At 37.7% G+C, this 17,801-nt stretch overlaps 1 protein-coding gene across 1 annotated transcript in view; it reads right to left on the bottom strand.

Moving 5' to 3' along the window:
- Positions 1-16,623, bottom strand: part of cdc42bpb (CDC42 binding protein kinase beta (DMPK-like)) — a 159,640-nt gene extending 143,017 nt beyond the window's left edge. The window contains exon 1 of the mRNA XM_052013435.1: positions 15,852-16,623. Coding sequence (XP_051869395.1) covers positions 15,852-16,026 — 175 coding nt within the window. The 5' untranslated portion in view covers positions 16,027-16,623. The remainder of the gene's footprint in view (positions 1-15,851) is intronic.
- Positions 16,624-17,801: the final 1,178 nt, after the last annotated feature.

The raw sequence follows: 17,801 nt of genomic DNA, 5'->3' as shown, positions 1-17,801 counted from the left end.
TCATAAAGTGTGCATCCCATTGATTTTGCCACTGCATCCAAAATCCTCGTACAAGAATGAGGTTTGTTATCTCTGACGTGTGACATGAAATTTGTTGTTTTGTGACAGCAGTACAGTGCAAAGATATAAAAATTACTATCAATTACAAAAATAAATAAATAGTGCAAAAGAAAAGGAATAATGAGGTAGTGTTCATGGACCGTTCATAAATCTGATGGCAGAAGGGAAGAAGCTGTTCCTGAATTGTTGAGTTGACGTCTTCAGGCTCCTGTACCTCCTCCCTGATAGTAGTAACGAGAAGAGGGCATGTCCTGGATGGTGAGGGACCTTAATGATGCATGCCACCCTCTCGAGGCACCACCTCTTGAAGATGTCCTCTTTGGTGGTGAGGGTTATGCCTGGGATGGAGCTGGCCAAGTCTATAACCCTCTGCAGTCTCTTGTAATTCTGTGCATTGGAGGTTCCATACCAGACGGTGATGCACCGGTCAGAATTCTCTCCACCATACATCTATAGAAATTTGCAAGAGTCTTTGGTGACATACCAGATCTCCTCAAACTCCTAACGAAGTAGAGCCGCTGGCATGCCTTCTTCGTGATTGCATCAATGTGTTGGGCTCAGGATAGATTCTCTGAGATGTTAACGCCCAGGAACTTGAAGTTGCTCACTCTTTCCACCGCTGACCCCTCAGTGAGGAAAGGGTGAGTGATCACAAGCATCACCAAAATGGGCAAGGCCATTTTCCTTTTACATAGCTACATCTACTTCAAAGGTAGGATGCCACATTCTGAGAACAAAAACAGTAAACTACGCTGTACACCACAGGAACAAGCAACAACATGCATCTTAGCCAACTCTCAATATTATGAGGCTATAGACATTACGATTTTTTGCATCTCTGCTCCACTAACACTGTCATAGTCATTAGAAAAACTCATTTGAAGGATTTTTTTTAAACATACTGAAAAATCACTTAAATAGACTTCAAAATCAGCCTAGCTATCCAAGCAATTTGGTTATTTTTTTAAAAAAATCACTTCTCATCATATGTGCAAACAAAATGGTCCCAACAAGTGGCTGTGCTCGTAACTGGTCATTTCTTGTTTTGAAAAAAATGATTTTGCTCAGTTCGACACCTTATGAGCTTCATAAAAGCCATTTGTTGTGCAGTGGATGAGCTGGTAGAAATCTTTGTCAGAAATATTGAGATCAATGTTCCATACCAGAAAGTGCATTACAAAAAAAGATGCAAGAAGAAAGCCTTACTGTTACAGCAAAGAAATAAAAGATCACATTCTTGTTCTGGCCTTACCCATTTATTGATGACATACAAGTGATGACAAAGTGTATTTTGAAAAGATATTGTTGTAGAATAACAAAGATATCTACCAGCTCATCCACTGCACAATATGGCTTTTACAAAGCTCATAAGGTGTCAAACTGAGCAAAATCTTTTTTTTCAAAACAAGCAATGACCAGTTAAGAGCACAGAGTAAGGAATGAACTAGAAGCCATACTATACATGGATCAATAATAATGCAATGCCACTTACAGTATGCATTAATGTCAGCTGATATTGTCAGTACCCTCTCCTCAGGTACTGTTCCCTCTAAATCAGTCATCAACACACACCTCAGAACCTTCTGATGCGACTGCACTTCTAAAGTTCTAACAAAGTCCAGTATCTCTTTCCACTCAAATTCACTGAACATGACAATACCTCCACAACTCTTCCCCACATCTCCACGTTTCAAAAGGTATCAGGGTGTCTCAAAGGCTTACTGTTGGTGCCTTCTTATATTTCATTTACACTCAGGCCAGGCAATATTATAAAATGACGGTGTGTAACTAAATACATAGGCAAACAATATTCTGCTCTAACACACCACCACTTCTCTCAACCACTCCAGTAGCTTGGATTTATCATGCCACTCATCAAACATCCAGTATTCCCAATTAAGTAGTGGATAGACTAAAAACAATCTTTGGTCACCACAACACACCATCCCTCAGTTTAACCATGGGACATGGTCCAATCCAACTGTTCAAACTATGATATGCTATTTAACCCTGAGATAAGTTACCAACCGCAATTTCACTACCATCAAGACCATCGACATACATTTCTGTGAAATTAACTATCTCAACTTTTCCATGGGCTCTGCCGCTGCAGAGACCATCCATACCTGTTACCAACATGGTGGACTAATCAAACATTCTCTTGGCTAGACTAACACCTCGTACCAATAGTAGACAAGTTCATCTAAAACCTTTCCACATGTATCTTAATCCACATAAGACTCCATTAACATTACCACTATGCTCAGTGACCTAAACTGGCTCCCAGTCCATCCATGCATGACTTGTGAAATTCTCAAATTGCTTTTCAAAAAAACCTCCAGGGCCTTGCTCCTCTCCATTTCTCTCATCTGCTCTAACACCACAACCCACTGAGATCTTGAGTGGCTCCAGTGATGATCACTTAACACATGCCCCAGGGTATCCAAGTTCGAAGTTTGGAAATTCTCAACATAACCTTCTCCTTTTAAGATGTACTTTAAAACCCAACTCACCTATTCCAATTTCTCCTTATGAGACTCTAGTCAAATTTTGTTTCATACTCTTGTAAAGTTTTGCAATATTAATGGCACCATATAAATTCAAGTAGTTGTTGAACCCTTCACTTACTTTTGAAACCAAGAATCTCCTGTAACAAAGCCACAGTGTTTAACCAAAAATCATTAAACTGGCCAACATGGATAGGTCCAAAAATAGTTGGTTCTTAGTTTTGAGTGCTAAAAAGAAACCAATGATTAACTGAAGAATAAAAGCATAACATATTGACAAAAGTGAGACTTTTACTTTGGACATTTATTATGAAACAGCTTTCAGTGCTGAGCTTAATTTTTAAAAAATGGCTCATTACAAACAGCTCAAAGAAAAAGATACACACACCCTTATCCTTGTTCGTACATTCCCCAAAGAGGCGCGGTGATTGTGGGTAGTAAATTATACTTATCTTCAAATGCCAATACACTAACATTGCTTTCTTGCCAATAGAGAGCAAGTTCGTGCAGAACTTCCATAGCAGTTGAGCTCCAAATTAATGGGCAGTGAAAGTCAAGGCTCAACCTCATGCCTTTTTATTCCCTCCACAAGCATGTGACAATCAAATCAGTTACTGTGCAATGTTTATTGTAACACATCTGCTTAGAAATGGTTTCCCATTTAACACAGGATAGAGGACAAGTACAAATGTAACCCAGTTCTAAGCATCTCTAAATTATTACACCTCAATATAACATTTCACTCAATTACATTTCTGCATGTCCGAGTTAACAAACTAACATTTTCCTGTTTATATCATGCAAATGATACCTATTAAGGTTAAATCACATTTCAACGTCATTCTTAAACAGGTACAAAAGTGTTTGAATTAGATATGTTGAACAATACTTGGAAGAAGCACTGAAAGTAGTAGGGATACAGAATATAATCTGGATGGGGCACTTCAATGTATATTACTAGAAGTGGCAATGGAAGCACCACCACAAACTGAGCTGGCCAAATCCTAAAGGATACAGCTGCCAGACTGGGTCTATGGCTGGTAATGATACCAGGGAATACATACTTGATCACGTATTCACCAAGCTGCCTGTGCTAGATACATCTGTCCACGATAGCATAGGTAGAAGTGACCATCGCACAGAGCCTTGTGGAGACAATATCTATTCTTTACATCAAGGTCACCTTCCATGGTGTTGTGTAGCACTACAAACATGAGATAGTCTCAAAACAGATCTGATATCTCAAAAATTGGGCATCTATGAGTTACTATGGACCATAAGCAACAGAAATGGCAGATCCCTCATTCTCCCATTACTATCAAGAAGGCTGATCAACCATGGTTCATTAAGCACTAAAGAGCTTGCCAGAAGCTTACCTAAAAATGATGAGGTGCCAGCCTAATGAAGCTGCAATTAAGGACCAACTACATGTTCAACAACAAAAACTGCATGCAATAGTGCTACATAATCTCACAGACAACAGATCAGATTAAAGCTCTGCAGTCCTGCCACGTCTAGTCTTGCATAGTGGTGGACAATTAAACAGCTGACAGTGGGCTGGGGGAGGGGTCCAAATACATTCCCCTCATCAATGATGGCTGGATGAGTGCAGCTCCAACAAATTTCAAGCAGTTGACGTCATCCAGGGCAAAGTAGCCCACTTGACTGGCATCCCATCAACCACCCTAAGTATTCATTCCCTCCACCACTGGCACACAGTGCTGGCAGTGTATTGAATTGTACACTATCTACAAAATGTGCTGTAGTTACTTGCCCAGGCAACTGCCAGTGGCTCCCAAACCTGCAACCTCTACCACCAAGGACAAAGGCAGCAGGAGCATGAGAACAACACCACCGACAGGTCCCTCTCCAAGTTGTGCGTCTTCATCTTTGCCAGGACTAAATTCTGGAACTTCCTGCCTAACGGCACTGTAGAAGAACTTCAGCAGTTCAAGAAAGTAGCTCACCACCCTCTTCTCAAGAACACTTAGGGATGGGCATGAAATGCTGGCCTACCAGCAACAGAGGTCACAAAAATGAATATATCAAAAGCTATCTTGTTTCATACAAGATCCTTCTTGAGGCAGCTAGGTTTAAATCAATTCCTGGCCAGTTTCCAATCCTTAACACAATCTGGGCGGCACCCTGGCACAGCTAGTACTTCTGCTGCCTCACAGCTCCAGCAACCCAGATTTAATCCTGATCTCTGGTGCTGACTGTGTGGACTTTGTACATTGTCACTGTGTGGGTTTACTCCAGGTGCTCCACTTTTCTCCCACATCTCAAAGACATACAGGTGGGTCAGTTAATTGGCTCCTGTAAAATTGCCCCTAGTGTGTAGGTGAATGATGATATCTAGGGAAATTGATGGGAATGTAGACAGAATAAAATGGGATTAATGTAGCATTAGTGTAAGTGATTGCTTGATGGTCAATGTGGACTTGGTGGCCAAAGGACCCACTTCCATGCTGTACGAGTCCATCACAATCAATGTAACAGGATAGAAGATATTTGTAAAGCATGCCCATGATCCAAGCAAAATACTAATCATCAAATAAAACAATTCAAAACAAAAACAGAAAATGATATAAATACTCAGCAGGTCAAACAGCATCTGTGGAGACAGAAACAGAATCAATGTTTCATATTCGACATATTTTTGCTTCTAAAACCATTCAAAATTTTGCTTATGAGATAACTGCATCTTTATTTAATCTTTTGCAATTAATCTTGTTCCATAATGTCAATAAATTATATAGAATAATTGTAAGCCATTGGGTCTAATATCACATTAGAAATGGTTATCAAATTTGTTACCCATTTCAGGAAATGCTCAATCACAGCCAATTTTTCAAGACCTTATACAACAAATGTATCCAAGAGTAAATTTATAAGCATCTTAATACCACTTTATATTTCTGCAAGTGTTAAGAATTCCTAAACTATTCCAGCTTTAAGCCAACAGCTGCATTTTCTCTCAAAATCAGCAATGTTGCCTGGGAGGTCGGATGCAATTTCCCCAAAATCTTCAAAAGCTGCATTGTTCTAGTTTGTCTTAAGAAATGCACTTCCTGCTGCTGTGAAATTGGTGTCAGAATTGAGAAATATAATTTCAGTGCATACTTTTGAGAACAACTAGTTACCAAATGGGCCCAACAGGAAAATACCAGTTTATTTATTGGAACCTTAAAACAAAAAAAACACATTAGCATAAAATGCAAAAGCTATAAAGATAATGATGAAAGTTTAGGGGAACTCATTATGGGTATGCCTATTTATTTGCCATTTAACAACAGATTTTTGTTTTAAACTTGTAAAAGTAAAGTATCAGGTTGATTACTATTAAAACCTTCTGACCTGAAAGGTTATTTAGGAAATTTTCAAGATCATTGACTAACAGCTCCAAGCACAAGGAAAGCAATATCACGTAACTAGAAATGGGAGGATGAAAGAGGAGAAAGGGCAAAGTCCAACATGCTGAAGTGACATTCTTATTAAATATGATTAAATTTGTCATAACAAACATTATCATATTATAATACATGAAATCAGCCATTTTATATTATAAGGCTCTTTTTAATTAATGGAACCTCAACAAGTACTGAGGAAACAGATCAAATTCACAGCTAAAATCCCAAGTCAACTAATAACCTAACACTAAACTGCCCCATGAAACTTAATAAGTTTCACAGGATGGTCACTCACAGCATAAAGTAAAAGATATTTCTTCAAAGCAAGAAAGGATTCTCTCAATTCAAAAGTATTATTTGAATTGCATTATAAATGATCACACACCAAATTAGAGCAGGAGCATTTTCTTAATATTAGTTTTGTTTTAAACTGCTAAACAAAGAAAATAGCTGTTATTGTATTGGCAGTCTAACAGCATTGAGATTACTTCAACATGAAGCCCAAACAAATTTTGCCCAAACAAATTTTATCCAAGGGAGATTTTAATAGCCAAATGACAAACATCACTGTTTCAGGCATCATAGCAGGATTTCCTCATGAAAGATCTTAGATCTAACCATGTTCAGCAGCTGCACTAACAGGAACAGAGAGGTCAAGAATGGAGTTTTCCCACTAAGTAATCTCCTCCATTCTTGGTGAAATATTCACTGATCCATTATCACTCATGGATCAATTCCTGAAACTCCCTTCCATTAAACTATTTTATGGGCACCATCTCTACAAGGACAAAAAATGAATAAGAAAGCCCACAACAGTAACCAATATGGATACAAGAATCACCCAAATCCCAAGAACACTCTTTAATGAGTATACTATAGCACTGAAATACCACGTGCATTAATTTTAAATGGATGTTAATAAAAACTACAAAAAATACAACAAACTTTGCAAGTGAAAATGTACAAGCCTTCCCTGTGGCAAAGGGACTTCCAAGAAGGGACTGTCTAACATTGCAATTGAACTTGTCTTTTATCTTCAGGTACCATATGTACATGTACATAAAAATTATTATTCTGCACTGTCTACTTATTTCATGCCATGAGTGGAAGGTATAGAGGATTTTTTTTAAAACAATCTATTTGATAATTTTGCCATTTGCCTTATATCAACATTAAACAAAAGACTGCTTTCTGTAACCTATTATAATCTTCAATTGCTGCTTCTCAAGTATTTAAAGCTGTAGCAGCTTTTACATTAAATATTCATTGCATCAGTTGTTTTCATTAAAGTGGCATAAGTAATTCAGTGGTAGACCAAAGTGAAAAAAATGTTCAATCCACCAAAAAAATGATTATTTTTCAGCAGCTGCCACTCACTTCCAAGTTTTCCACAACTCGGTATTTTAATAGTAATCATAGAGAATCCTGGAAAAAAACTGATGAAGGTTCTCGACCCAAAACGCTGACTGTTTACTTCCCTCCATAGATGTTGCCTGACCTGCTGAGTTCCTCCAGCACTTTTTGTGTATTGCTCCAGATTCCAGCATCTGCAGAATTTTTTGCGTCTCCATGATTATGAAGTTCTACATTTCCTATTTTCTGGATGCTGCATGAAAACTGTATACACCACATATCTCAAATCAAAATCTAGTAACAAGCACAGTTAGAGGAATAGCCAATAGGCTTTAATAGTTCAATAGAATCTATGAATTAAGTTGTTAAGCTGTCCCCTATGAGCTTGTCTTTTTGCAGCAAAGCATGTCTATATTGTAACTCTCAGTTGCAGTTATGTCAGATTGTTTGCTTTTTTTTGAAAAAACAATCACAATAAATATTTCATTACTTAAGATAGCAAGCCATGAATCCAGGTTTGCCAATAACACAATGAGAGGCAAAATTGTAAACACTGAATATGGAACATTATATTGCAGAGGCATTAGTAGATTGAGTGAAGGGGTAAAACCGGTAGTAAACATATTAGGACTGATAGATTAGGCTTGGAGAGAAAACAGCATAGAATTACCTGAATAATACCTGGACTCCAATGGTTAAATTGGGAGAAAAGAGCCTGTAATTTAGAAATTTACGACTTGATCAAAATTTTCAAGATATTACAGGGAACTGCAAGTGAATACAGAGAACTATTTCTACCAGTTGAGGGGTTGAGGATAACCAGAGGACATTGTCCAAAAATTAGAACTAGTCCTCTCAAGAGTCAAGTTAGATGCTTACGCAGATGATAGAAATTTGTAACTCACTTCCCCAACTAATGCTGGGTCAATTGTTCATTTTAAATCTGAGAGAATGACAGATATTTGAAAACCAAATGTTAAGGAATCCTGGAAAAAGTCAAGCCACAGATCACACGTGATCCCACAGAATGGTAGGATAGGCGTAAAGGGCTAAATGGCCTGGTTATGTTGCTAGATTCCTAGAGAGCAACAGAGCAAATTACAGCCATGCAAGCTTAATATTAATGAAATAATATACAAGTGGTCCATCTTTGGTGAAAAGAGAATCAGTCACATTTTAAATATTACTCACGGTTTCTGCAAAAGTTATAAAATACCAGTCTGTGGTAGATTTGGAAACAGAGGCAGAAGCTACTACAAACAATCATACTGAATATCATTTATATTTACTCAGGAATTTTTTTGGTTGTAGGCATCAACAAGGCCTAGTGGGCAGAATCTTACTGAATCTAGCCAACCATCCACAGTCCCTATGCGCCACTACTGACCTCGTGTAGATATAAAGGACTGATCTCACTGGTGTGCTTGAGTCAGATGACGAAAGCTCAGCAACGACCAAGCTGCAGATGGCATAATTCAGTGGGGCAACCCTATAATGCCTCCCACAGGCTTTGACAGAGGCAAAGCTGAAAGAATCAGAGCAATACAACACGGAAACAGGCCCTTCGCCCCAACTCGTCCATGCCAACCAAGATCCCATCTAAGCTAGTCCTATTTGCCAACATTTGGCCCATATCCCTCTAAACCTTCCGATCCAAGAGTTTTAAGTGTATCTGACATTCAGAGATATTTAAAAACTAACAACAGTAAAGTAAATAATCAAAATAAAAGAGTAATTAAAAACTTAAAAATCTGTTGAGTAAAATAAAATAATTATTAAAAGTTAAATGCCTTCCACTTTGCCTCCAAATCTGCAAAGAATTTGGTTCGAAATCAAGGAGGTCTGTTTGATGATTGCCCAGTGTAATGCTGGGGAATCCCAGCAAGACCCAGATCATGTAGAATCCAACAAGGAAATGAGCAATGATGAACCATCTAACAATAAGTCTCAGACTTCTGTGCTTCCAAGACACAAAGATTCAATGGCTGAAAGCTTGTGCTTCCGATTTGTACCTGTGACGCCAGCTAACAAGATTTGGCCCATTACAGGTCTTGCTTCACTCATCTAAATTATTTGAGGATACAAACAAAATAATATATATTAAAAAAAATTTTATGGGGTTACCAAACAGATATTATTGTGGATAAAAACTAATTAGATTCCAACTTAAAGGTCATTAATATTAGGACAGAGGTTGCTCAAGTTGAGTTCCAAAAGGCCTCATAATAATGCCACCATTGTCTATAATATAATTTAAGATTTGGATGAGGGCATTAATGGAATCATGAGATTTCACAGATGACATTAAAATGTGCACAAAGGTTAGTAATTTATAGCAAATCAATAGGTTGCAGCTCAATTTAGTTAACTAAGTAGGCTAGACCTTCTCATCATTAAAGATACAAAAGGTGAATGGAAGGTGATTATAGAACGTCTAAGTGCTTTTAGGCTGATTTGTAAGGATTACATAGTGCTGTATAAAACAATATCATACCTATATAAGCTTACTGGTACACCTGCAGTGGTATTTATATCTAGTCTTAGTACTTACACATGCTCTGGAGAAGGTACAAATTATAATCAAAACTTTGTTCAGCAAGAAACAAAAAAAAACTGTCAATGAAGAAATCTAAAAATAAAAACAAGTTCTGATATAAACTAAATCAACCAGAAAAATGAACCAAATGTCTCTATCAACAGATCCTGCTGACCTACTGAATGTTTCCAGCATTCCCTCTAGTCTTTAGTTATCAGAATAGGCTTGTAGAGTTAGTGCTACTTATTTTAGAAAAGCAGGATTAGAAGGATTGATGCTTTTAATTTGTTCAACGGATTAAATGCAGGTTAGCTAAGTTATTTGAAACGGATGGAAACAAAAGGACAACAGACAATGCATATGAAACCCTTCTGGAAAAAAATAGTATTGTGTAATAGCAAGTTATGCCCTCAAAAATAAACTTTAAAAACAACATGGATTCATATCTGTTGCTTGAAAGTGAAATAAAAAATCATAAGCAAACAAGGCATCTCTTGGTATATGGGTAGTTTGCTATTTAGTTAGGATTAAATGAAATTATGATCTGACATGATATCCAGGAACTTTGCTCGATTACGTCAGAAAGCCACAAAGATTTTTTCCTAAATTGGCTGTATTTCTTTATCTGCTTCTTCCAAGCTTTTAGATGTTTGGGGTGAGTCAATAACATCTGTATGTGTGGCTTAATATTTTTGTAAATTTGTATGTTGTTAACTGACTACTGCAGATGAAATGTGGGTGTAAAACAAGGGTACAATTTAGCTGCAATTAAAGAACAGGTTAAAATTTGTAAGGTTTCAAAAAAAAAGTCTTCAAAACTTCAAATGTTAATAGATCTGGGGCCCGATGAATATTTAAGACAAATGACAATACCGCATTTAGAACAAAATTAAATGTTCTTCTCTTCAATAACTCAGCTATCTACAGAATTCTTATTTCAAATTTGAACACCATAATAGCAAAATTATTGCATATATGTGGTACAAAAAGGGTCATATGGATAATACCTAATTCTTCCTTTAATATTTAAGATACATAAACATATACAGGTAGTCCAAATTACTTAATTCCAATACCAGGCAATACAAATTTTCACACATAAATAGTTCACAAAACCTGCGGCACTGAGATCTGATATAAGACACATAAACAGCAGCTGACATTTTTCTAACCACATTGTTAGTCCATACTAAACATCCTCCTTAACCAAATTTCGTAAGTGGAAAACACAAGTAACTTTTCAGATATTTGAAAAAAATGCAAGTGTTATGAAAATATCAAAATGCCAGAATTGAGCATAAAGGTGCAGATGTCCACAAGAAAATTAAAATCATGTGAAAAATACAAGTCTTCTACAATTTAAACAGTTGATCCAATTCTTAAAAAGAGTGGTTTCTGTCTAGTTCTGAAAGTACCGTAACTGAACAAAAAAATTAAAACTACCTTTGATTGCCAAAATCTGCATTTAGAACTACAGAAGCTTATAGCATATGAGCAATGGTAGGGCATCAAAAACAAGAGAGCATAGGTTTAAGAAGGAGTTTTAGAGGGGATCTGAGGGGTAGGGTTTTTTCCCTTTACACAGAGAGTGGTTGATATCTGGAAATACAGTGGCAGTAGAGGCAGTGGAATCAAATACAATTACTGTGTTTAAGAAGCATTTAAACAGTCACTTAAACAGGTCATGCATAGGGACACAGTCCTAATGCAGGCAATTTTGATTTGTGTAATGGGATAAAAAGGTCAGCATAGACTGGTGGAACGGGGACAGGGATGGGGGGGGCACATTTCTGTGCTGTCCAACTCTATGATTCTAAAGCCATTCAAGCAATCTTACTCATGTTTATTCTTTGTTAAAAATAATCAAAACTGACCTATCGTCCTGCCTGCTTCCCACAGCCTTTGATGTTCAAATATAAAGGTCCAATTTTCCATTAAACATGGATTTTGTTGAACCTCAGAAGGAGCACTGCTAGCACCAGCAACAATATTCTCAAATGCTTCACTGTTTCCCAAATCCTACTTCTCTGTCAAAAACGAACTTTAACATTGTAGACTAAGTGCAGAACATCAAATATACAAGGAAGCAGAATCAATCCACTTCGGTTTACCACCTTAACTCTTGTCTAATCCAAGCAAAGTAGGATTACTATAAGGTGAAGATCCTAGCAGCCTATTCCCAACCCCACCAAGGCCAAGCAGAAACCCCACTCTCACACTTATGTCAAAGAAGACTAAGAAAACCCCAAGGACCAAGTTGTTTTCTTTCCAAACAATTTGTATCAAGCCTAAGACACAACCAATAGAAGGATATGCCATGTGGTCAACTCACATCTGTTGTCTTTTAATAAAATCATGGATGATCATGAACTTCTTCAATCTTTCTGCCATTCCCACAATTTCCTTGTCATCCAAAAAATCAATATCAGCCTTGAAACAACGTCCCCATGTTCTAGATTCTCCAGCCAGAGAAACAGAGAAAAGCAGCCCCTCAGAATATTGTATGCCGCCATGCACTTCCCATTTCTCTGAACGCAGTGATTATAGGCGAATGCAATACACTCTCACCTCACACAATGACCTCTTCATTCAGGAAACATTCTTGTAAATTTATGCTACACCACCCCCAAGGCAATTATATCCTTTCTCAGGAATGAACACCAAAATTGTACATGGTACGCCAGGTGTAATCTCTCCAAAGCCCTGAATCATTCCAGCAAATTTCCTTACTTTTGCATTCCATTCCCTTGCAATAAAGGCTAACAACCCATTTGCTTCTTCATCCGTCCGTCCCCCCCCCCCCCCCCAAAATTGCTTGCCCTACCTGCATCAATACATTTTGCGATTTATGAACCTGCACACAAAAACAAACTGGCTTCTCGTATTTTCTGTATTTCTAGAAGGCATAATCATATTTTCCCACAATGCACTCCAACTGCCTCCTTATTTGTTCATTCACTTAATCTTTGCAGGCCTCTGTGCCTTCCTCATAGCTCAACTTTCTCACTTAGATTTGTATCACTGATCAACCTCAATCCACCACACTCTGTATTTTTAATCTAAGGCATTAATATAACCTGTGAATTGCTGAAGATTCAATACTAATCTCTGTGGAATCCTAACCCTAAGCTCAATGGCAAATTATTTTCATGGATAGAGCATTAGTTAAAGGACAGAAATGAAAAAGGCAAATATGTTTCCTCTCCCCACAACCCTGTGAGCCCTCATTTAATGCAACATCTTTTTATGTGGTACTTTCAGAGGTCTTTTGAAAATGCAGATAAATTACATCTATTTGTTCTCCCTTTACTACTCCTGGAAGATAACTTTTCAAATGCTTTTTGGAAATCCATATATATGACTGCTGCAGTCACTTTACTTAACCAATCAGTAACATTTTCAAAAAATATTGTTTGTTAAGTAGATTAAAGACAAATAGGTGAATAAACCCAAGTATATTGGGGCATGGTACAGTACACACCTGTGTTACAAAGGGGATGCATTCCTAGAAAGTGGTCCATACTGCAATTTTCCATAACATGAACCCTTGATAAAATTTGTTGTTTCTTTTGCAATAGGCTTATTTGGTTATTTTATTCCCACATAAATTCCATAAGAGCAAATTTTTATTCCATATTGCAAATATTTTGGTGGTGATTTGTGAATTCTGTAAGGGTGAACTTCCATTATCCAAAATGCTGAAACTAAAAATCAAAGTCACATATTCATTCTACATAAATCAGAATATGTTGTTACAAATCTCTCCATAAAAGAAATCTAATCACTCTAATACAACTGACTAGCTTGCTTTATGATAAAGTTAGACATATAGAAGCTTGGAAAGGTTCAAAAAAAGCATAGACCCAAGGTCAGGACTGTTTTTAAATTATAAAACGTTAAGAGCTGTACAAACATAGATATTTTAGAAAGCTCAGAAGTAGAGATTCCTTCCACATCTGTAAAATTTCATACATGCTGACGTATTTTAATAAGTTTGTCCAGATGGCTATTATTGTGCTGTTGGTGAAGGATTTTCTGCCTAATAATCATGAATGACACATATTTTCATGGGTTTACATGCCTGAATATTCCAATGTTTGAGATGACCCATATAGCATTGACAGCTGTTAAAAAAAATAAAATCTGGTACTACATAGGAATGTAACAAAGTTTACTGGATGTAAGTTATAAACAGTATATTAAAATAAATCCTTTAACATCTTAAGTTACATTGAGATTAAATTTTACTGCAAAGGCAAGTCTCATAAGCAGTTTAGAAAATGTAAGTAATGGGCATCATTGATTAAAGCAATCAAAAGACAGGAGAAAAGTACTGATGTGGGAACTATAAATGTTCGATTGTTTACTTCAAAATCTGATTATACTGAGTTAAAATAATTTAATACAATGCACTTAAAAGCAAGTTGGAAGTTAATGTTAAATCTTTCTTTTGTGAGATAATGCTTATTTTCCTAAAATGTGATTAAAAATTCATTCTCGACATCTGTCTAGCTAATTTATGCATATGCACCAAACAAAAGGTATTGTACTTACATTCCATGTGCATTTTACAAATCAGTCCAAATTTAAAATTTTCAGATTCTGTGTGCATGTAGAAAACTCAAGTGTAAAATATAGAACAAGCAGTGAGTGTTAAATATTCATTCTATCCACCACATCATGGCTGCCATGCAAAGCATCTAGAAAAAGTACTACGACAACATGCCAATGGTTCTATTATAGCATTCATCATGCCTTCATACTTTACCACCTGGAAGGCATACATGAACATCACCATTCTGACTTGGAAACATAAGTGCCATTCCTTTGAGGTCACTGGGTCAAAATCTTGGAACTAACTAGCAGCATTGTGAGAATACCTTCACCACACAGATGACCTGAGGCTGAAAAAGTCATCTAATCACTACCTTCTCGAGTGCAATTAGTGATGATCAATAAATGCAGATAATGCCAGCTACACCCACATCCTCTGTACAAGTTTGAAAAGCTAACAATTTCTCAAACTACATTAGACATTGCTAGTTACACCCAATGATGTGAATCTCAAATAATACCAAAGATATGTTTCTATAAATGGAATTGTGCACATTGTAAAGCTGCTACTTTTCATAAAATAACTATGTCCCTTTCAAGCAACTTAAATTTGAAGCTGAACTGGAACTGCCATTCACCTTTGGAACAAAGCAAACCTTACAAACATATGACACAGCCAGGAGATATCCAATAGTTTAGCTCTTCGTGCCAGATGTGATACAATGGATCACCATTCAGTTGTTAATCTTATTACTGACGTCAATGAAAGAGCACAGGAAGTGAATCCTCTTAATTTGGAACATAACAGAATGTTGGCTACTTAAATTGGCTACTAAACTGAATATTAAAACTATTACTACTCTCATATAACTAACGTTATATCAGTCTCCAACATACAGTTGCAAACTAATCTCCAGAAGGATTACGTTAAGAATTAAAATGTGGTTAAACTTGTGGTAGAAGGAACACACCACACCTTTTAAGCATCACATCCCCACCTACTGATCTCAAATTGTGAAGTACATGGGTACTCATAAATAAAAAAGTCAATAGACTGTAATGACAGCAGTGGATCAAGCAGTTGACATTCATGTTCATAAGGAATCATCTTTTGAAAAGGAATCAACCACACGTATTACCATCAGGTAAACTGTGTGTTAAATTCCATATTTTTATCCGTTTGGAATTTTTAACAGAACCTCATTTTGACGTTCTGTAAATTTTCGAAACATAATACGAATTATTAACTGCTGGCTTTAATAAATCCCAAATGAGAGAAAAGGTTCGTTTTCCGATGTTTACCTCGCCAAGGAAAATCAATGAGATTCAAAAAATCTGTCCCTTAAAAGTAAACACAGTTGCTTCACGCATATGGACACAGGTCAAGTAATGCTTATTATTTTACGACAGATCATCTAAGGTTTTGCTTACCCCATTCCAGGAATTCTGCAATGTATTTTTCCCGTCGTATAGGCGAGCTGCTACATTCGTTGTACAAACATATTAAAATATCCAACAAAGTCTCCACACTCATTGAACTTGCATTCTTCTGAGGTCCGTTCAGGAGCAATTGCTCCAACTTCTTCAGGCGAACCTTCGCTGACATTTTATCGTTTCAATTTTTTTTGTCTAACCCCAAAACGATCCTCCTAAAAGGGCGACTGTTGAGCGCCTCACTCGCCCAAAAGAGATCAAAGCAGTGATTTATTTCACATTAAAAAGGCAGGAACCGACATTTTCACGGTTGAAGTTAAAAGGCAAAAAAAAAGCAGCCGCACTCAGGCCCAGCTGGTCATAATATTTTCTCCCGTCGCTTTCCCCACCACAAAAACAATCTCTCCTTTCCTCTGCAGAAATAAACTTAAGCCTTAGTTAAACTGAAGCCCTGCCCTGCAAAGCCAGCTCGGCTGCTCAAGTGCGTTGTTCATTTCCTTTTTTTTTCGCTCTCCCGAAGCGCCTCGGCGTCTTGTCGTCAGTGTGAAGCCGGCGGCGCTCATCCCGCGGTCCGCCTCGTTACGTGACTCGATCCCCGACCTTCTCCCCGCCCGGAACCCTGATACCGGCCGTCACACACTGGGTTTCTCCTTTACCGTATATGGGGAAATGAAGGCCGATTCAGGGCACCTCACTCCGGCGCTGACCGACTCTCACCGATCGGACACTCTCCACAAAGCAACCCACCGGAAACACACAGACGTCACCTGATTGACAGCAAACACCCCCCCCCCCCCCTTCTCTCTCTCTCTCTCTCTCTCTCCCTCCCTCCCTCCTCCCGCCCCTCCATTGGCAACAGGGTGGAACCTGGAGAGAGAGCGCAAGGGTCGGGAATGTGTCTCGGCAGATGCACGCTGCGTGTTTAGCAGCATCAGGCACGGTGGGAGTGAATGAACAGACAAGTCAAAACAACACTCGATGCATGCTAACTTGTGCACACCGACATTACTTTATTCTGTTGTCCGCACGCTATCTTAGCCTTAGGATATGCTGAGCGCAGTCTCCGTTGTAGCTCTGAATGTAATTTAAGCTGAAAAAAATTGCTTTCCATTTCAGTGAAGCAAGTGTCCAGGAAGACGTAAAATCTGGATTGAAAAATGTTAATACCGCTTTTAGCGCAATCTGTGTATTTATTGACCATATATTTTATCTCAAACCCGTATATAATCCCCGTCTCAGATGAATGTGTGAAATCTCGGGCTGCGTATTCATTGAAACGTATTTTTCGTTAAACTTAATCCTATGCCTTCTGTAAGAAACATGCTCTGATGCAGGGTCTCGATCCGAAACGTGGACTATCCCTTTGCCTCCACAGATGCCGCTGAGTTCCTCTGGCATTTTTTTCCATAAATCATTGGGTTCTCTGTTTCAAACCTTCCGTCAATCATTGCGCAATACTCTTTCTCTATGAAATGAAGGTGATATCTTCGGTGAATAACCTTTGATATTTACTGCCGATTTGCACTTAGCAAGGTTTTACATTCTGTTTTTATTGACCTAGAATGAGGGGTAAATATGGGCCAAGACTACTGTAGTACCAAGCTTTTCTTCAAGTAAAAGAAGGCACCTCCAATAATGTAAGTCTTTCAGCCCCTCAGTATCAAGCGAGATGGCACATACCACCTTAACCCTTTTGGAATCCTGGGGATGCATATTTTCTGGGCTAAAAGAATTCTAGTGATAAGTAGTGTTAAAAACTGGTTTGGTAAATAATTTTTTCAAAGGAACAAGAAGCATTGATTGAAGCATTTCTGGAATTACTTGGCTTCAATTTGCATTTATAACATTTGCACACAAATAAAAAAACAAAAAATCATCTTACAATGAATATACATTATGTTCAATGCTTAACAGACCACTGTTCACTGTATGCTTAAACAGGAGGTA

This window comes from Pristis pectinata, chromosome 1, assembly GCF_009764475.1.
Source record: "Pristis pectinata isolate sPriPec2 chromosome 1, sPriPec2.1.pri, whole genome shotgun sequence".
Classification (NCBI taxonomy): domain Eukaryota; kingdom Metazoa; phylum Chordata; class Chondrichthyes; order Rhinopristiformes; family Pristidae; genus Pristis; species Pristis pectinata.
This window is presented reverse-complemented; position numbering and strand designations above follow the sequence as displayed.